The sequence below is a fragment of the Mytilus galloprovincialis genome, chromosome 2 (genome assembly GCF_965363235.1).
Source record: "Mytilus galloprovincialis chromosome 2, xbMytGall1.hap1.1, whole genome shotgun sequence".
Taxonomy (NCBI): domain Eukaryota; kingdom Metazoa; phylum Mollusca; class Bivalvia; order Mytilida; family Mytilidae; genus Mytilus; species Mytilus galloprovincialis.
This window is the reverse complement of record NC_134839.1, coordinates 35,429,661-35,452,351: the sequence shown is the minus strand read 5'-3', so window position 1 is coordinate 35,452,351 and position 22,691 is coordinate 35,429,661. Positions and strand designations below refer to the sequence as shown.

At 32.3% G+C, this 22,691-nt stretch overlaps 1 protein-coding gene across 1 annotated transcript; it reads left to right on the top strand.

Annotated features, from left to right (window-relative positions):
- The first annotated feature begins 372 nt into the window (after positions 1 to 372).
- On the top strand, positions 373 to 21,662 carry LOC143063476 (nose resistant to fluoxetine protein 6-like). The gene is made up of 15 exons (XM_076235650.1): positions 373 to 869; positions 2,542 to 2,726; positions 5,958 to 6,036; positions 7,295 to 7,388; positions 8,123 to 8,310; positions 8,728 to 8,895; positions 9,801 to 9,897; positions 10,465 to 10,557; positions 11,147 to 11,315; positions 12,365 to 12,444; positions 15,498 to 15,605; positions 16,531 to 16,654; positions 19,069 to 19,255; positions 20,441 to 20,583; positions 21,279 to 21,662. Exons 1-15 carry the CDS (start codon positions 443 to 445, stop codon positions 21,402 to 21,404), a joined length of 2,268 nt encoding a protein of 755 aa, XP_076091765.1. The 5' UTR covers positions 373 to 442; the 3' UTR covers positions 21,405 to 21,662.
- The last annotated feature ends 1,029 nt before the right edge of the window (positions 21,663 to 22,691 follow it).

Genomic DNA, 22,691 nt, shown 5'->3' with positions numbered 1-22,691 from the left:
CAATACGATAAGTACAATCCTACTCGAACTAACTGTCCGATCTATCTTTATTACATGAGGTAGAACTCTATTTGTTTGCAGTGGTTTACACGTTCATGTTTTTATGTTTGATTTATTAAGAAAAGAATTGTAAAATCATATTGCTTTTTGCCATGGGGTACGGAACTTACTTTGTAAGGAGTGGTAGGGCCTACCTGGGTAAACAGGTCACTATTGTCAGACTTGCAATTAAACACCATTGTCATAAATACATAAGATACTTAGATATATTTGTTAACATAAAAGATTAGAAATGTTGATAACGCATTGATTCATGTGTGTGTGATAATGAGTCATTTCACAACAACAAATAAAGATATCAACAGTTTAATCATACACATTTTTTGACTCTGAAAGAACAACAGAAACTGGTGTAATTAAAATTCAAAACAGTTTTAGAAACATGTTCGGATACGTAGTTCTATTGGCAACTATATGCTTTACTTTTCGGGGCTCTGGTCTATCACAAGAAGGAAAAGCTGAACATTATGACATCTTACAGAATATTAATAGAGTAGCCAGCATGGTTAAGTCTATCAATAAATCTCCAAACAGTTTTGCGATGTATACAAAAACTGCAGCTAAATTATTAACTGCTGGAAATATTTTCAACTATGTTAATTCAGGACATAACATGACAACTTATAATCGTGATGATGTTGGCACAGAGAACTTTGTTGCAGAAAATGTAACAGACGTTCCATTGAATAGTACAACAGAATCTACAGAAACGACAGTATCACCTACACCAACAATATCAGAGCTTTGTTTGAACCATTCACAACTCGTTTCACAGGCGTTACAAAGGCAAGATTACTGGGCAATGAGAAGTAAGGGTCTGTAATAATATTTGTGTTGCTTAAGGGACACATTCTGCACTTTATTTTAATTTCATTTCTTAGAAAAACAAATCAATGCTTAATACTGGTGAATCAAAATATTTAAATACTATATTACTTGATTCTCTCATTCAATTGTATGTAAATCGTGTGGTTTTCTTACTTACTGCTGAATACGTTAAAAAAAAATATGATAACCATGTAAAGTGTTTGCTCAATGTCATTTATCTAACATTGAAACTGTAAAAAGAGAAGGTATCTATAACATAAAGGAAGGGAGATGATATCACAGGACAATTATCTATAAAAGAGGATACTATGAATGATGATATAAAAATGAGGGAAAATAAACCTATCGGTGATGATCTTAAACAAAAGGGAGAACATTCCAAGAACCGATAATTCGAAAGAGGTGGAGAAGTGACAATGTAGATGCTTGTAAAACTCTGGTTAATTCCCTTGTAACTTCCAGACTTGACTACGCAAATAGTCTACTCTTCGGCGTTAACAAGTGTCAAATTGAAAGGTTACAGAGAGTTCAGAACACTGGAGCCCGTCTTGTTACGAAAACTAGGAAAAGAGAACACATTACACCTATTCTCGCTGGACTGCACTGGCTCCCTGTTGAATTCCGGCCAAAGTTCAAAATCCTTGTCTATACGTACACGGCACTGCAAGGAACTGCCCCGGACTATATACAGGAACTATTACATCTCCAAACAACAACTAGGGCACTACGATCAGAGGGCAGCCTTAGACTCGAACTGCCACATGTCCGAACAAAAACGTACGGCGAAAGACAATTTAATCGTGCTGCCGCTACCCTATGGAACAATCTACCTGTACAAATTCGTCACTCTAAATCTGTTCAGTGTTTTAAAAAACAATTGAAGACATATTTTTACAGACTTGCGTTTAATAAGCTGTTATCTTAATTCTTATTCCTTTTATTTGAAAATGTGCTGTGATTTTTGTTTTTTTTGTTTTCTTCGCACAATTTTTATTCTAGCAAAAGTTTTCATGACCATTTCAATTATTTATTATAATCTTTCTGCTAAATTTTTAATATATTTTCGCTTTCTATGTTTTAATTATTTTGTACTTATTATTGATTTTAATTCTATTATTTTTCTATCAATATAATTATTTATGTTCATATATCTTTCATATATACGTTTTTAGTTCTTTTAAACATAACATTTTTTTATTTCATATTGTTTTGTGGTTAACTTAATATATTTTTATCATGTATATATGTAAAGCGCCTTAGAGTGATTTTATTGTTATATAGGGCGCTATAGAAATTTTTACTATTATTATTATTATTATTATTGGACATTGACATAAAAATGACGGAAAATAAACCTATCGGTGATGATCTAAAACAAGAGTGAGAACATTCCAAGAACCGGTAATCCGAAAGAGGTGGAGAGGTTACTATTGAACATTGACATAAAAATGACGGAAAATAAACCTATCGGTGATGATTAAAAACAAGAGCGAGAACATACCAAGAACCGGTAATCCGAAAATGTTGGAGAAGTTATTATTGGACAATGACATAAAAATAAGGGAGGTTATACAATTATATCTTTTTAAAAGTCGGGAAAAGGGGCAATTGCTATGAATGTTTCATAATTATAATAAAACTTAATTTTTGCAGTGGTGGACGCTGCAGGTAAGCCGTCTTCCAACATTTTAAGCGGCGGATTAATGTGGTTAGGCAGCTATGATGAGTGTTTAGAAATAAAAGTTGTAGCAGAAAACAATAATATCACATATAGATTTGATGGACAGTATTGTAAAGTATACATAGTGCCTCAAGGTGAACTCAGTAAAATATTGCCTGTAAGTTTTAAATATTTTATTAGATATATTTGGAAAGGGGATGATGTCTTCCTGTTGGTTGTTTTAGAACTAAACTAACCCAAGATACTATAAAAGAGGGACGGTCAATCTCATAAATTGAAAATAAATTGACAATAAGATAAGATATAACTCCAATGTAAACCTTTCATTTCATCTAACATGTTAGAAATTTGAAATTTGAAGCTTTCATATATCATTCATTAAAGAACAAATGTACCCCCCCCCCCCCCCACCCACATCCTTAAAAATGTTTTTTTACAAACATTGTAGATTCGCACTAAATTCCGACTATGACCTCATCACTTTCAAATCCTGTATTTAATTATTGAGCATTTTTAAACTTAGTTTTGATCCATCAAAATTCCTTTATTGAAAACTTTATATACCAATCATTGCAGCACAGGTCTTCAATTTTATACTGAAATGACCTATATTTATTTATTGAATTTACCCCTACAACCAATTAATAGCATTCGACATATAGCAATTGAAAAGCCGAATATTTGGGGACGTTTGTGGCAGTGAAAACGAACATTGTGTCAAATGTTACGAAGCACATTTACGCCTTAACAATGTGTGTTTAAAATAGCTTAATGAAAATTTCATATTCCTAACAATAATAATAAAAAAAAATCAAAAGATATGGGGTATCCATCCAGTTCATGCAAAGCAAAAAGGCAAAAAAAACACGAATGTCAAAGTCTTACAGTGAGACTTCACCACGGAACAACATACAAACACTCATCTTACGTAACCCTTTGCAAAAATAATTTGGATAAACTTTGTAACACCACCTAACATAATAATAGTTAATTTCATCAACAAGTGCTGACTTCTTGATTGCTGATTTTTATATTTTAAACTATATCAGGCATCATTAGATTCCGTATCGTTCATATATTCATCATCTCAGTTCCTTACTGATATGCATTAAAATCTTACCGGGAAACATTGATTCGTGGTAACTTTCACTTAAAGATATTCTATATAAGTAAAAAAAAATGTATTTACCAAAAGAATCAAATATTCATTTGAAGTAGTATGTATTAGCACATGTTTGTATGAATGTGTATACTTTTCAGGCTCAATCAGTTATATACTTAGGAGTACGTGTTCCAGATAGCTGTAGTGTGTATCAATTCTTGTTTGTATGAATGTTTATACTTTTCAGGCTCAATCAGTTATATAATTAGCAGTACGTGTTCCAGATAGCTGTAGTGTGTATCAATTCTTGTTTGTATGAATGTTTGTACTTTTCAGGCTCAATCAGTTATATAATCAGCAGTACGTGTTCCAGATAGCTGTAGTGTGTAACAACTCTTGTTTGTATGAATGTTTATACTTTTCAGGCTCAACCAGTTATACAGTTAGGAGTATGTGTACCAGATAGTTGTAGTCTAATTAGCTCATATTTGTATGAATTTTTATACTTTTCAAGCTCAATCAGTTATACTGTTAGGAGTATGTTTACCAGATAGTTATAGTGTAATTAGCTCATGTTTGTATGAATGTTTATACTTTTCAGGCTCAATCAGATAAACAGTAAGGAGTATGTGTCCAAGATAGATGCATTGGTCATCAGCTCATGTTTGTATGAATGTTTATACTTTTCAGGCTGAATCAGTTATACAGTTAGGAGTATGTATCCCAGATAGCTCATGTTTGTATGAATGTTTATACCTTTAAGGCTCAACCAGTTATACATTTAGGATTATGTGTCCCAGATAGATGTAGTGTTCATTAGCTCATGTTTGTATGAATGTTTATACTTTTCAGGCTCAATCAGTTATATAGTTAGGAGTATGTGTCCCAGATAGCTCAAGTTTGTATTATCTCATGTTTATACTTTTTCCGGCTCAATCAGTTATACAGTTAGGAGTATGTGTCCCAGATAGCTCATGTTTATATAAGCTCATGTTTCTACCTGTCAGGCTCAATCAGTTATACAGTTAGGAGTATGTGTCCCAGATAGCTCAAGTTTGTATTATCTCATGTTTATACTTTTCCGGCTCAATCAGTTATACAGTTAGGAGTATGTGTCCCAGATAGCTCATGTTTATATAAGCTCATGTTTCTACCTGTCAGGCTCAATCAGTTATACAGTTAGGAGTATGTGTCCCAGATAGCTCAAGTTTGTATTAGCTCATGTTTCTACCTTTCAGGCTCAATCAGTTATACAGTTAGGATTATGTGTCCCAGATAGCTCAAGTTTGTATTAGCTCATGTTTCTACCTTTCAGGCTCAATCAGTTATACAGTTATGTGTATTTGTCCCAGATAGCTCATGTTTGTATTAGCTCATGTTTCTACTTTTCAGGCTCAATCAGTTATACAGTTAGGAGTATGTGTCCCAGATAGCTCATGTTTCTACCTTTCAGGCTCCATCAGTTATACAGTTAGGAGTATGTGTCCCAGATAGCTCAAGTTTGTATTAGCTCATGTTTCTTACCTTTCAGGCTCAATCAGTTATACAGTTAGGAGTATGTGTCCCAGATAGCTCAAGTTTTTATTAGCTCATGTTTCTACCTTTCAGGCTCAATCAGTTATACGGTTAGGAGTATGTGTCCCAGATAGCTCAAGTTTGTATTAGCTCATGTTTCTACCTTTCATGCTCAATCAGTTATACAGTTAGGAGTATGTGTCCCAGATAGCTCAAGTTTGTATTAGCTCATGTTTCTACCTTTCAGGCTCAATCAGTTATACAGTTAGGATTATGTGTCCCAGATAGCTCAAGTTTGTATTAGCTCATGTTTCTACCTTTCAGGCTCAATCAGTTATACAGTTATGTGTATTTGTCCTAGATAGCTCATGTTTGTATTAGCTCATGTTTCTACTTTTTAGACTCAATCAGTTATACAGTTAGGAGTATGTGTCCCAGATAGATCATGTTTCTACCTTTCAGGCTGCATCAGTTATACAGTTAGGAGTATGTGTCCCAGATAGCTCAAGTTTATATTAGCTCATGTTTCTTACCTTTCAGGCTCAATCAGTTATACAGTTTGGAGTATGTGTCCCAGATAGCTCAAGTTTTTATTAGCTCATGTTTCTACCTTTCAGGCTCAATCAGTTATACAGTTAGGAGTATGTGTCCCAGATAGCTCAAGTTTGTATTAGTTCATGTTTCTACCTTTGAGGCTCAATCAGTTATACAGTTAGGAGTATTTGTCTCAGATAGCTAATTTTTATATTAGCTCATGTTTATACTTTTCAGGCTCAATCAGTTATACAGTTAGGATTATGTGTCCCAGATAGCTGTAGTGCTACAGATACGTGGCTCCTCGTCAATAACGGTAATAGATTATCTTTACAAACCAAATCCTAAGTGGACATTCATTATAATTATTGAAGTAAATCTGTTTATACTTTATCCTAAAATCACATAATTGTTTTTAGAATGGGATTTTAAAAATTGCAATAACAGGCTTTATTTTGTTAACGTTTATAAATATATTGGTCTGTGTAACACTGTTTACAAAATTCAAGAAATAAAAACAAAAGAGAACTGCATCATTTATAAGTGAAACTATCATGACAATGGAAGAAGGAACAACCTTAGATTTATTTCTAACTTATCTACTTATCTATTATTTGTTTTGTCCACATATTGTATAGTAGATAAAGGTGTTTTAAGTTGGATCATGCTACGTCTTATCCCTTTCGTTCTGTTTATTACAAATAAAATTTATCTTAACTTAACCTTTCCATATTTTGAATTTATATTACAAACGTAACAACATACAATACAATTCATTAGTAGCGCGCTACTCAAAACCATTCAAGGACAAAATACGATTCGATATGCCGGTATTGATAAATAAAGAACTTGCCAAGTTACTCAAAATTGGTGAAGGCTTCATTATCGGCAAAATTGCAGTTTCATCTGATCCAACTGAATCAAAACCGTTTGAAGGCAAGCTATAAGGCGAAATTTCATCTGATATCTGCCTGAATTCAAACAGTTTGAAGGCAAGCTGTATCGTCATGTGTAGTTTTATTTGATCAGTCTGAATCAAAACAGTTTACAAGTAAGCTATAGCGTTATGTGTAGTTTTATCTGATCCTCAAAACAGTTTAAATGCAAGCTTTAACATAATCTGTTGAAGGTAAGCTATAGTGTCAACTATCTACATAAGAACATGCCTGTATCTGTGCCTGAATATGAAATGTTGTCCATTTGTTTGATGTGTTTGAACTTTTGAATCTGCCATTTAATTAGGGTCTTTCCGTTTTGAATTTTCCTCAGAGTTCAGTATTTTTGTGGTTTTCCTTTTATCTATGCTATAGGTTCAAATGTATCATCACATAAAATAAACAAGTGTTTCGACTACAACTTTAAATGGTTTTAAATGTATGCCCGATAAACAAGATATCTCTCAACAAACACGTTTTTCCATACCGTTTTGAGTAATGATTCTATAGGATTTTCATCAATTCCTGTCTGTTTTCTATAAATCATTAATAGACTTTGTGAATATTTTGGAAACTGTGCAACGAACGTTCTCACTGCTAGATAATTATTTACTAATAGTAACATGTATTGTTATCTAGTTTTACCTGCCATTTCTGATGGTGCAGTTGTGGCATGGCCTGGTGAATGCATAGCACCAGATCAACCATTCGATACTAGAGCAATAGTCGTTCTGTGAGTATTAACAAACGTTTACGTTTAAAAATGTTGTATGCTACAATAAACGACAATAAACGACAACCAAACACAACATATACTAAATATACAGTTTTCCACGTATATGACTTTGTGCCATCATGTTCCTTTTGTTCGTATAACTCTTCATGTGACTTGGTAGTATGCATCTTATGATGGGTTTTTTTTCTTCATTTTTTACATTCCTTGTGCTGGTGGGTCCAGAGGTGCGATTCGGACGCAAGAGCTTTTACAGTGTTGTTTTCATTTTATCAACCCCTGTATTTATAAGCACTATCAACTATACAATAATGTTTTTCATACCGACTTTGGTAATTTTTTATTGACCTCACTTTTTTGAATTCGGGTACAATTCGTGTTTATGTTCTTTTACTCAAAAGAGAAACCTTATGAACAAAGCAGTTGGAATCACATCAAACCCAAGTGGAATTGATTTCTCCGAAAATGTAGTAAAAGTAATCAAAGATGCTAAACATTATTCCATTTCAAAATCTTATCATACAGTTTAATTATTACTTATTGTAAAACATGATCAATCTTTTCTTTTGTACAGAGTTTACACTGGTTACTTTTCAAACTTATTATGAATTTGCCTTTTTTTTTCGGTCAGATACATTTGATGGTGTGTTTTGGTATAATAAATACAAACTGTACATAGTTATATTATAAATATACCGAATTATCCATATGAATAACCAATTGCTCCATTTTAGGGTTGTTCTTTCAATATTTCTGGCCGTAATGACAATTGGAACTGCTTATGATGTTGTTATCATACAATGGCCAAGATGGAAAGAGACCAAAACCATTTCTGAAACTAGTGAAGAGATTGCAGTAGAGGTAGATGAAAAGGCACCATTAATAGACAATCAGAAGAACAAAATAACTGAAAACCAGCCAGGTTAATAAATTAACATATCCTTTTTTTAGTAAAAAAGGCAACCAGACACGTTCACATATCTCAGTTGGCACTTAACTCCCATAAATATATATGGGCGTTAAGATGATACTGACTCCATGAATGAGAGTTTACTCACAATGACCAAACACATAACGTTCGGTTATGCAGATGAACGACATAAGTTAACACCATAAAAGTTATTGGGTAATTTTGAATTATTGGTTGACCATAAAACCCGTTTTTTTTCCATTACTTTACGTTGATTTATCTATTCTTGAACGCTTTACAAGATTTGGACGTTGACAGGCTTTTGTCGCCTTGATTAAACCATCGATGCAACCCTCAGGGCATTGGAATGTAAACAGTAAAACTTTTTGTTTTAAATATATGTATTTCTTTCAATATTTGCTGTTTAAGGGTTGATTGGAAATCTGTTGTTAGCCTTTTCTGTATATACCAATGGAGCTAAATTGTTAAATACCACGCAACATAAAGACATACTGACATGCATAAATGGAATAAGATTTCTTTCCATGACATGGGTCATCCTTGGACATACATATACAATGCCTTTACAGATGTCAGGTATGTAATATTGTTTATATAAGTCACGATTATATGTTACCTTATTTAAAGCATCAAAGTAAACAAACAATTATAATACCTTTAAAGGGAAATCAATGTACAAGCATCAAATCAATAAGCCTTAAAATAGAGCTTTCAAAATCTTTGTTTCTTTTTTGGTTGGAAAATAAAGAGAGAGAAGATATGAGATCATAAGTAAACCAAATAAACTCATCATAGATACCAGGACTAAATTTTATATATACGCCAGACGCGCTTTTCGTCTACAAAAGACTCATCAGTGACGCTCGAATCCAAAAAAGAAAAAAAAGCCAAATAAAGTACGAACTTGAAGAGCATTGAGATCCAAAATTCCTAAAAGTGTTGCCAAATACAGCAAACACCATGACGAAAGGACAAGCAACAATAATACAAAATAACATAGAAAGCTATAGACTGTATAACTCAAACACCACCTAAACCAAGGGTGAACTCATGTGCTGCAAACAAGTATGTAGTCCATGCAATACAGGCAGCACCCGTCGTGTTCTACATACAAGTACAAATCCGGTGAAATGTCTCATTCGATGATTGCACAATCGAGAACAAGAGTACGGATTTATGGACAATGGTGACAAAGATTTAAATGTATGCGTGGTCATCTTTGACACCAATACAAACATCATGTACATAGGTAGGCATTGATTAAAAAGAAACCTAACAATACATGGACAGCAAATCATAGTGTTGCATTGTTTCAATTTTGTAGAAGTGTACATACATAAGGTTGACAGTCTTGTAGACATTGTTATTTAAGTGCTTACTAGAATCGTATTGCTGATATGTTTTATTTGCACAAGTTTCAATTTATTTTACGGATAAAATGAGCAAAGCATTTTTTTCAGAATAGTATTATATTTTAATAGACAACATGGTGTCTTTCTTCCCTAAGATGTTAAAACGATGGACATTTGGAGCAATAGCTAATGCTACAGTATCTGTGGATACATTTTTTACTCTCAGGTAAAAAATATTTTGATAAATGTAATCCGTTATCATTATCTTTTTTTTTTAAATTCTTTTTTTTTTTAAAACGTAAATCTCATGTAGTTTCTAGTAATCTATATGAAATAGATATCTATGTAGATTAGCTTAAAAGGATTAATAGGTAAATGTGATTGAAAAATAACTGTGCTGTACAATTAGATAGCAGAATTGGATGGTTCATTTTGTATTCACTGTGGTTGTCGACATATACTAACGCTTTCTAATGAAGTTATATTTTGTTTTCATAACGATTTTCTGTATCTGTATATGCGTCTGTATTTTGTTTTTATAAAGTGGGTTTAGCAAAAAAAAATGTTAAACAAAGGTCATTTTCAATCAAAGCAAGATGTTTTTACCTCCAAATAATATTTGTACAGAATCAGTTAATAGATATTCAGAATATCCATGTCCTCCATAGCATGTCTTTTCTTTTGACAAATTTAAACAAAAACGGTTAGAATTCTTAATTTTAGCCTGTGGACAGCTAATGACCGATTAAAATAGATAATATTTATAATGACTGTTTGTTTTTATTTATTTCAGTGGATGTTTATTAACATACTTGGTGATGAAAGAGTTAAAGAAGAAAAATGGACGACTCAATTGGGGAATGTTTTATTTTCATCGATTTTGGAGGTGAAATTTAGATTTACCTGAATACTAGAAAACGTCACAGTTATGTCGTTATGTTATAAAATATCGAAGCATCCATACATGTTAATGAGTTAATATTTAACTTTCTCTCGAAGATATCTTTCCGGTTGTAACAGCATAGACATAATTCAAACCAATCATAACTTTTTCTCAAGCCGTTCTTACTTATTTCAAATCAGTTTTTATTTAATTGAGTGATTATGTCTGTTAATCTGCTTCCATGATATATTTTATGTATTGAGATAATTTGTTTTGGTTTTCGGCGAAATTCATGTTGACGGCCGGTTGTGGATACTTTCTGGCAAATTAATTTTAAGATTTAAAAATCTGTTTTTGATTTGGAATTTGTAAAGTCTATGTTACTTCTCTATTTTCAAAGTCTGTACTTTGACCTTAAATCGACGTGGTTAGTGTTCGTTCGGGTTTTGTTTTAGATATGTTTACCTCACATCTAGTTTAACACTAGTTCGTTCAAGACAATTCAAAACACTATGAGAATTTGCTATTATGTTTACTATAACTATACATTTTACACAAAATTTAAACAACATTTCAATACTTTTTTTTTTAGACTAACCCCTCCATACATGTTGGTATTGATGGTATACGTGTCTCTGTTCCATTATACTGGTAGTGGTCCAAACTGGCCTAAAGACGGACCTGAGAAGAACCACTGTGAGAAAGCGTGGTATTACAATCTACTTTATATAAACAACTTCGTCGATGATAAAGAAAACCAGGTGCATATCAAATAATGCAAATTTCATTTGAAGAACTAGTTCTAGATAACCAAAATTAAATTAAACTGGCAAGTTAAAAACGCTTTTCAACAAGATAACTAATTAATGAAACAACAATAAATCGATAACGGCTCAACATATTTTTAATGTTCCAGTAAAATGTTTGTAGAATTCCGCGAAGTGAAAAAGCTACGTTGATATACAAACATAAATATAGACTTACAAGAACATGACATGCATCTATTTTTTACAAATATACAGTTTTTAAGCATGAAGATATAAAAAGAAATTCCAAGAAATTGCAAGTATTAAATACATGAATTTTCATTCAGTAAATATAACTAAGTGAGTGCGTTGTACTGTAGAAGACATAAAAGCAAACACATCGCGATGTATCCTATACAAATTATTGTTTGAGTAGATGACAAGCCATGTGTGTGTATTTATTTAGATACTTTTAATTTTTTATCGAAACATTAACAAAAAAAACAATACGTATAGAATGTGTGTCCTGTGTATATAAAAGATTATTAAAAGAGGCTGAAAATACCAAATGGGCAACTTAAATTCCTATGTAGAGTTGAAAACAACAAAAACATAACGTCATAAGTATTCTTTATCTGAATATAACTGAATTGTCAGTCTAATGGCGAAGGAAAACAGTTACGATTCTAAATTAACAATTATGGTTAGAAAATAATAATTGGATACCGCAATGTCTATGAAAAAGTTCAGAGTTAGGAATGATGTTAAAAACAGAATGATTCCCATCAAAAACCCGATCCATTCGAAGATGAACAAATAAAATCAATACTGAATAAGTGTTGTGGTCAAAAGGATAAGTGTGTTGACTGGTAGTGTCGGTGTCTCAACATGAACTCTTTATGTTAGGATTAAAGAGTTTTTCTTGTATTCGGGGTTTCGAATCGAAAAATTGTCAATGTTTTATATCGTATTTTGTAAAAATAAAAAGAAAAAGGGCCTGGAATTCTAACTTATTTTCTTTAGGAAACATGAAATATATTGCTGTGCTTCTTTTTTCATATCAGTGTATGATGTGGTCTTGGTATTTGGCTTGTGATATGCAGTTCTTTGTATTAAGTCCATTGATTATACTTCCACTATATTTGTAAGTATTGATGTTTACAATACACCATGTTAACCCTGTAAGTATTGATGTATAATATACAACATGTCAACCCTGTAAGTATCAAGGTATACATTACACTATGTTAACCCTGTAAGTACTGAGGTATACTATACAACATATGTCAACCCTGTGAGTATTAAAAGGTACACAATTCGACTTTTCAACCATGTAAACACGGTTGTAAAAAGTAAAATCCCAAAAATACTGAACTTAGAGGAAAATCAATTCGGAAAGTCTATAATCACATGGCAAAATCAAATAACAAAACGTATCAAAAATGAATAGACAAGAACTGTCATATTCCTGACTTGGTACAGGCATTTTCAAATGTAGAAAATGGTGAATTAAACCTGGTTCTATAGCGCTAATCCTCTCACTTTAATGACAGTCTCATGAAATTCCGTTATATTTACATTGATGCGTTGAATAAACAGACACAGTAAATAAAATAGTCAAAATATGGGTACATCAGTCATCATCGTATAACAATTTTAAAAGGAACAATTTGACAGAACACAAAAACATCATTCTACTATCTACGAACACATTCATTGATTTGAGTGTCTGACGTCAGAAAATTTTATACGTCACATAAATTTGTCGTTCAATGTGCATACAAACGATTTTAAAATTTTACATAGGCAATGTTTGCATACAGGGTTAAAAAATCAAAAGTATGTAAGAATAAATTTCAGAAATAGACCGAGATTTAAACTAGTCCAAAAGTTATATATAGAATTTATAAGAATCCACAAATAGTTAATTCCACTACGCGATTGAATGATTTAAATGATACAACATGTCAACCTTGTAAGTATTAAGGAATAGGTCTTGCTATCTGCCGATTAAATGATTAAGACAAAGGACGAGACGTTATTTGACATACCCTGGTTGATTCACTTAAAGCTCACACACTGATAAATGCATAAAAAGATTAAAGCATTTATAAGTTTCCTGTACTTCATATCCTTTAAAATGGACATTTTTGATAATATAATAGTTATCATAGACTTATTAGAAACATGTAAACAATGTAGGCCTTTTTTGTTAATTGAAACAAAATAAAATGCATGTTTTTACATGTCATTATATTCACACTGTGTACGCTTTGATATCTTTACTTTTTTCATACTGTCCGGTACTTTGTCAAAATATTGTATTTGTTATATGAATGGTGCATGTAGTAAAACATGTTGTCATACACTACCAACAATTTATATTCATATATGAGGCTTACAATATACATCAATAATATATTTTTAAAAACAAGAATTTAAGACGTTTTTCTTTCAACGAATTATTCAGTGATTACTTGTTAGAAGGCAACGAACTTGACATATATGGTGACACGAATGTTACAGCATAGGGGTAATTTATTTTGAACAATATCGTGTGTACTTGGACTTCTTGGGGAAAATTCAAGGCACGTGGTAGTTTATTAGTAATTTATCATTGCTTAAAGTATCGCGACACAAAAGTAAGAAAAGGTATTGAACAATGTGTACCTCATAAATTGTAGAAAATGGAACCATTCTGAGCATTTTGCATCTAGCATTTTTAACTTATGTTTTAACACACTCTGAAACGGGCAACAACTTTATAATTGATCAAATAAACCACAAATTATTCTGGATACCAAAACTTCACAAAACTCCATATAAAGAACGATACATAGCTGGGTCATCAAAATGTTTGACAACATCTCTCTAAAGTTCTGACTACTATTCTTTCTACAGTTAAAAATAGGCTTCAAAAATATTGTGATGAGACATATTCTACCAGTGGTGTTAACCAGATGTAGATTCTCAAAAATTCGAAAGATCTACTACTTAATCTACGATCACAATCTTTACAATATTGCAGCAACATAAAGACTTTTAATTTGTCTACGCTTTACACTACTATTCCCTATGCTCAGTTGAAATATCGATGTCACCATCTCATGTAACAGAGCTTTTCTATAAAAATGTGAATCGTAGATACAAATTTCTTGTTTTGGTTTACAATAATTCATATTTTGTGAAGAACCATACTGAATCTACAGGAAAATATACTGAAGATGATATTATCAAAATGCTGGACTATTTGATGAACAATATATTTGTTGAGTTTGGAGGATTTATATTTCAACAGACAGTCGGTATTCCAATGGGTATTAATTGTGAACCCCTAATGGCCGATTTGTTTTTGTACTCGTATTGAAGCATAATTCATTCAGAATCTTCTCAAAGACAAAAAGAAAAAGCACCTTCCGAAATTCTTTAATTTTACTTTCCGATACATTGATGATGTCCTATTATTGAATAGCCCATAAACGGGACGTTTTTAACTTTCCAATAATCAATTTCCCATTTCTCAGCAGTAACATACCCTCTGCCCCTTGTATGGCGTCTACATATCTCAATTGATACGTTATGCTCGTGTATGTTCAAAGTATACGGACTTCATATACAGGAGTGTGCTACTAACGCAGACACTACTCCAACAAAGTTATGAGGAGGACAGATTAAAAAAGACACTCCGTAAATTTTACGGACCCCGTCACGAATTAGTTGATTTATACGATGTGTCTTTGTCCAAACCAACGAAACACATTTTTACAACGCGTTAAATTGTGGTTTTTCATTACGTCGTCTGATCTTTTAATTACTGAACGTGACTTATTGCCGATTGTGACTGTTTTGCTGAGTGTGAATTCGCATTGCAGTTTTACAGGGGATTATAATTGTGTTAAGGTAATTCATCAATTTATGAAAGTTCATTGATGTGATCATTTTCTTAAAATTTGCCTTCTATGTAACTCCCATCATTCAAAACACTAAGAATGTTCTACCCCAGTCATTAATTTGGCAAAAAAAAACAGTTTATGCGAAAGCCATTTGTGAAACTAACACATATGGGACACTTGTGTTGTGTATATCAAGTTACACTATAAAACACTAGCATCTGTGTTCCTTCGAGTCACTATGTGTGTTTTTAATAAGATAAAATTGTGTATTTGATTTACAGACAAGATTGTTGAATTATTTCAGTTTTCCTATCGTTGGTTTTGGGATTATGATGGCATTTCTACTAGGAACATGGATAGCTACTGGTATAATTTCTTCACATTTTGACATCCCAGCATCTTCGTTTAATGGGTATGAATTTCATTATGTGAACGCTATTGTATATAATTTCTTTTCCCGATATAATGCATTTTAATGGGAGCACATTCTTGTTCTGCTCTCCTTTTTCAGTTATTTTAGAAATGAAATTTCTTGTCACTATTTCCCAGTAGGAGTAATTAAAAGGATTCATCCATTAAGCTGATATCCACGATACAGATCCTGGAATCGATGTCAACGATACAGATGACGTAATCGAACTGAATAATTCAAATTTGATGACTGTTGTGTTCGCATTTATCGTACCGAAATTGATAATTAGTTATCAAAGGTACCAGGCTTATAATTTAATAAGACTCATCAGTGACGCTGAGATTTAAATAGTTAGATTGATTATATATGTAATAATATGATTTATATGTTGACTTACAGCTAGAAAGTAACAATGATACTCATTCAGTAAATTCACTTTACGAATAAGGCTTTTTACAAGAACTGTTCATTTGTTTTAAGTAGTAGCTAACACATTCGCAAAACGTCTCCCTTTTCAGTCTTTAAAAGTAGATATCTGTACGTAAACAAACTTTTAAATGTATAATTTTGTCATTTCTGGGTGGATAAATAATCATCATCAAGCAAATGAGATACGGAAAATACCGGTAATTCAATTAAGATTATAAATTCCTATTCGTAATTTGGTTTTCAAATAATCGGTTTATGCGTTCCTAGTGAAAGTGAATAAAGAAAAGCGCTTCAGGCGCCTAATTTATATAATGTACCTTGTTATTGCTAACACAGATATTAGTGTTGGAGGACTATCTGTCCCCAAGGGTATAATCAGCTCAGTAGAAAGAGTGTAAAAGAAAGCGTCACACATAAAAACTTGCTGAACTATTTGCATAACTTTATGAATAAAAGCCTTGTCAATAAATTGTGTAATACTGTGTATTTATTGCAGAGGAGATGGTACTGATTCTAATAAGATATACTTTCGATCCTACTGCAGAATGGGTCCATACTTAGTTGGGATGTTTACCGGATATCTGCTGTATAGAACGAGATGTAACATTCGTATGAGCAAGGTATATGTTAGTCTTTGTTTCAAACCTCTGGAAAAGTCAAGCATATTTTATTCTACAGTATAGTCTATAACAGATGAACTTATTTACATCTTACCATAGTATGCATAGTATGCACATAAAACGGAGGTATTGAATCATCTCTATCCCATGTGATAGAAAACAAATATATATTTAAACTCTTAGCCCTATATTGAATTTTGGTAAGGCTGAATACAAATACATTTTTAAAGGATGAAATTTCAGATTCAATAAACGGATATTTAAAGTCAAAGTCGAGAATGAAGAATTTAATATTTAAGCTGGTCATCTCCGAGTGAATGTAAACCAGCAAAGGTATTGACCTAACGATCAAAGTATGAAACTAATATCAGTTAGTACTAAAAGCCATACTTACAAACTAATGAAATGTCTTTATCAATCAGCTGGGTTTTCAACAATACATTATATGGAAAAGACTGATTTCCTACATTAATAAGATAAACTAGATGCAACAATTGTTTATCCGTGTTAAAGTTAGAATATCATAAAAATCTAATAAGGAGATAAACATAAAAGTAAATATAGAAGTAAGCACACGAATGTCAAAAGGTACAAAACCGTGTGCGTCGATTCCTTAAAGGGAACCTTTGACATGACAATGATTGCTTGCATCATACACCACATGAAAAAGTTCAATAATAAAATTACCGAACTATGAGGTAAATTCAAAACAGAAAGACCTTAATCAAATGGTAAAATAAAAAATAAAAACCAATCAAACGAATGGATAAAAACTGTCATATTCCTGACTTGGATCCGGCATTTTCTTATGTAGAAAACTGAAAGACTAAACCTGGTTTTATGGCTAGCTTAATCAAAATATCACTATCAGGAATAGAACAAAAAAGGTAACTTACACTGCAGATAAGACCACTTTTCCTATATTCGAAGACCTGATACGGCACAAAATGTCGATACCGAATTAAAACACAGACGGATCGTATCGCCCAACTGATTCGTGATTGCACGTTTTTAAGTTTCAATTTGAGTCATTCTTCCTTATTACTCTGTAAGGGTAGTTTCTGTGTCTGGAATACACACTTTTTCATGATGTCCGTATAGTGTGAACATGCTATAGCCTAATGTATAGATCATGTAAAAGCGATTATTAATTTTGAATTATTTAGCGAAAGAACATCAAGTATATACTGTGGATTCATACATTTTCATGCCTACCAAATTTCTAGAAATGAGGAAAACTTCCCTATTCGGTGATATGCTATATTATGTATACAAATTGAAAGAAATGTATAAATAAAGGCAACAGTAGTATACCGCTGTTCAAAACTCATAAATCCATGGACAAAAAACAAAATCGGGATAACAAACTAAAACCGAGGGAAACGCATTAAATATAAGAGGAGAACAACGACATAACACTAAAATGTAACACATATAGACAAAATCCCACGAGAATAACAAATATAACATATATATATATAACATCAAAACCAAATACATGAATTTGGGATAGACAAGTACCGTGACACGTCTTATCGCAATGTGAATTTACACTCAAAAATAAGAGAAAACAAACGACACAACGTAATAATGTAATACACACAGAAACGAACTATAATATAACAATGACCATATTCCTGACTTGGTACAGGGCATTTTTAAAGGAAAAAATGGTGGGTTGAACCTGGTTTTGTGGCATGGATTGTAAACGTCCAATTTACAGAGAAAATGTACAATCCATGCTTATAAACTCAGCCCTAATTGTACATGCAAGTATAGTTTCATATTCATATTTCATTACATTGATATTTTTTAACGACAACAAATTCTTTTATTCAAGTATTTCCTGATATATAAATGATAGGTAGACCAGGTCGCATATTTAGGTTCCCTGTGTTTTTAACAGCATCACTTTACAAATGAAAAAATCAAAAGATTTAAATCTCCCTTAGTGTTACCTACATATATTGAAATTACCAATACAAGTACATGATAAGCATCATTTTAATACACAACCTATATGACACTTATCCGATTAACTGACTTTCATGTGTTGATTTTGCATTGAACACTATATTTTTGATTGATAAAAATGAATCATATAATTCAAATTAGAACAATTTCGAGTTCAAATGACCTGGACATTTTCAGCAACGATCAACTGTACGAATTATAGCAAAAGACCATCAATATCATATGCAACAACAATAAAGTAAAGAAAAACTACATACTGTTCTTAACTCGGCGAGAGTCAGCGGAACAAATAAAGGCAACAACAGTTTACCGCTGTTGAAATAACCCTAACTTGACCCATTAAGAAGTCTCCTGAATAGTTGACTGTATGTTTATGATCCGTTCCTATTTCGTATCCTTAGAATTACTTACTGCATTAGAATATCGTAATTTGCTTTCAGTATTTTAATTTGCTGGGCTGGGGTGTAGCTACCGGGGTATCTATGGCAGTACTGTACGGATTGTATGATGATATGAACGGTGAACGACTATCTACAGAAATGTCAGCTCTATACAATACAGTCCACAGAACCGTATGGGGTGCGTGTGTAGCATGGGTTATATTTTCCTGTGCAACAGGTTATGGAGGTAATTATATGATTTACAATCAGACTTAGTTATACTATTGAGATAGTATAAATGTACATAAAACAAGTTGCAATTTAAGTGTTGTATTTTTAATAGAATGATATAATATCTTGGGAATGTTGGAGGTCATAGTTCGGTCCATAAGGGAAACATCGAAATTGCAAATCCAACCTTTGGGTGACAAGCTTCTATTTTGAATCATAAAACTCAATATTTAGGTTGACAAATAATTTTCCCCCTGATTTCTTATTAAACTGTATAAACTAGCCCATGAATATTAATCACGTGAGCTCCCGATGTGTTGTTCAACGTGAAGCTTGATCAATGAAACTGGTGGGCTGTTTGATTTCAAGTTTTTTGTTGTGCTTTGGAATTTATTTAAGTAAAAAAAAGGAAAAAAATAAGGAATCGTATGATGTATTATCTATCTCTTTAAATATCGATCTTTTATCATATCCAGATAGAAACTGGTCGTCCCAAATATGGGCCAGAAGTTTCCATTTTTTCTATATGGACAAGGCTAGGAATTCCTACGGCTCCAACCAAATCTTTGTAAAGACCATGAGACGTCAGAGCAATCTCACACTGATTCAACTCATAGAACGCACATTTGTTGAATCGTTTACGATCATAAAGGCTGATGTGAAACATTAACCTTTATCTCTGGATTTGTAAAATGTCATATTATCATGAAAGGGTTTTATACAACTGAGTAGAACTGACATTAGCTCTTTGTTTCAGGATTTGTTGACGTCTTATAATAATGGAAGGGTTGTATATCACTAAGAGGAACTGACATTAGCTCTTTGTTTCAGGATTTGTTGACTTCTTATAATAATGGAAGGGTTGTATATCACTAAGAGGAACTAACATTAGCTCTTTGTTTCAGGATTTGTTGACGTCTTATAATAATGGAAGGGTTGTATATCACTAAGAGGAACTGACATTAGCTCTTTGTTTCAGGATTTGTTGACTTCTTATAATAATGGAAGGGTTGTATATCACTAAGAGGAACTGACATTAGCTCTTTGTTTCAAGATTTGTTGACTTCTTATAATAATGGAAGGGTTGTATATCACTAAGAGGAACTGACATTAGCTCTTTGTTTCAGGATTTGTTAACGTCATATTATCGTGGAAGGGTTTTATACAACTGAGTAGATCTAACATTTACTCTTTGTTTCAGGATTTGTTAATGTAATTTTATCGTGGAAGGGTTTTATACCCCTCAGCAGACTGACATACATGGCATACCTTGTACATATTATAATCATGATGCACTATATAATGTCATACCAGAGAATGTTTCATTTGACTGACAGTGAATATGTGAGTTGTTTTCTTTATATTATATCACTGCATCGATGTTGGCAAACTAACAGTAATGTTGGGAATACAATAATCCACAACTGCCATGCTTAGCCACATGTACCTGAATATTGATACAGATGTCTAACCATAACCGTTGAAATGACAGTCTTGATTAGATAAGATACAAAAGTAGAGTATAAGTAAATAATATTGATTGAAGAGAAAAAAAATCAAGTTGACAATAAATAGCTCAATACTAGACATGCATTCACACCAAAATCTAAACACGAAAACCTTTACATTTTATTACTATTTAGAAAAAAAGCTAGTTAACAATATGTACCTCAATACTAGACATGCTTTCACAGCCAAAAATAGAAACCAATTTGACACATTTTAATGATAGGTAATTTTGGCAAAATAAAAAGCAATGCTAAATTGAGATACTCTGACAATAAGCATACACACTCAGATAAAAAGTCTGTATATGACAACCATTTACTTAAAACCCAACACTTTATTGTAATAAGCCTAGACACATGTACCTGGATATCGATACGTGGTCTGGATGTTAATAACTGGTATATAATAAACCTGGGTATCTATAAGTGATTTATCCTGAATCTTGATTGTATATTGAAATAATTGATGGCATTATACCGAGATGAACATTTCAAATTTGTAAAACGTAAATATTTTATATATTTTTTCAGATTTATCAATTCCTTGGTAATCTAGGTTTGTCCTACATGGCAGCTTTTGTGACATCGATGGCATTTGAATCACCAATGATGGGACTAGAAAGAGTACTCCTTAAGAAAGAAGAACGCAAACGATAAATCGCTGGCATTTGAATCACCAATGATTGGACTAGAAAGAGTACTTCTTAAGAATGAAGATAATCGAGAACATTTTTGTTCCAACTTTTTAAAATCTTCAAAACGATTTAAAAAAATACTTTGGATTGTGTCCACGTTAAAATATTTTGACTTAAATCTTTGTTCATTGATTAAGATTGAATATGTCTTATAATCTTTTTGATTTCGAGATTGTACGAAAAACCACAAATTAAAAAATGAGTTTCGTGGTTCTAATCATGAGGAATATGAGTTATTTTTACCGTATGGAATTGTCATCAATAATATATACTGTTTTTAATACTGTTTTTGTCATGTGTGTGCCCTTTATTATTTATAAGCATATCAACATCTGGCATATTTCTGCATTTGACTGTAATGTTATGGTTGTGGGTGAAATACTTTGTTCTCAACTAAAATAGTATCTTAATCTGTGTTTTGCTGTAATAAGCATTGTGAATAAGTGTCATAAAAAGAGAGGCAAGGGATGTCAAAGGGGACTGTAAACAGACAATGCTATGGCAAAAAATAAACCAGAGAACAGTATACAAAACAACAGAAAATCCAACACTGAGCAACACGTACAATGCACCAGACTAGCACCTAACATTTTGTGGAGGCAAGCTATAATTAGAGAACGGGAACCGATTTTGGACATTCTTACAGTCAGATAAGGGTGTCACTAAATCCCTCCTTCACTTTGGCAGGGGCATAAATAACTAGACATGCTTTGCAAACAGTCTCTTGAATATGAATAGGACAATGAACATATGTCAGACAGAAACTTTGTAACATAATGCATCTTCATACAATGAATGAAGCATCCATGTCATCTACTTTCGGGATTATAAAGCTTTTTACAAATTGTTTACTCTTTCCACAGCCACCAAATGATAATCCCAGTCTTGTACTCTGTCATAGTGGGAGAACAAAAACACTGAAACTAAGTTTTTCATGTGTTTGTATAACAATCCTGAAACATAGTTATATGATTATATATATATATAACAATAAAAACTAGAGGCTCTTAAGAGCCTGTGTCGCTCACCTTGGTCTATGTGCATATTAAACAAAGGACACAGATGGACATGATGGATTCATGACAAAATTGTGTTTTGGTGATGGTGATGTAGATCTTACTTAACTGAACATTCTTGCTTCTTACAATTATATCAATTTATAATGAACTTGGCCCATTAGTTACAGAGGAAAATATTTTGTTAAAATTTACAAAAAATTTACAAAATTATTAAAAATTGACTTTTTGGT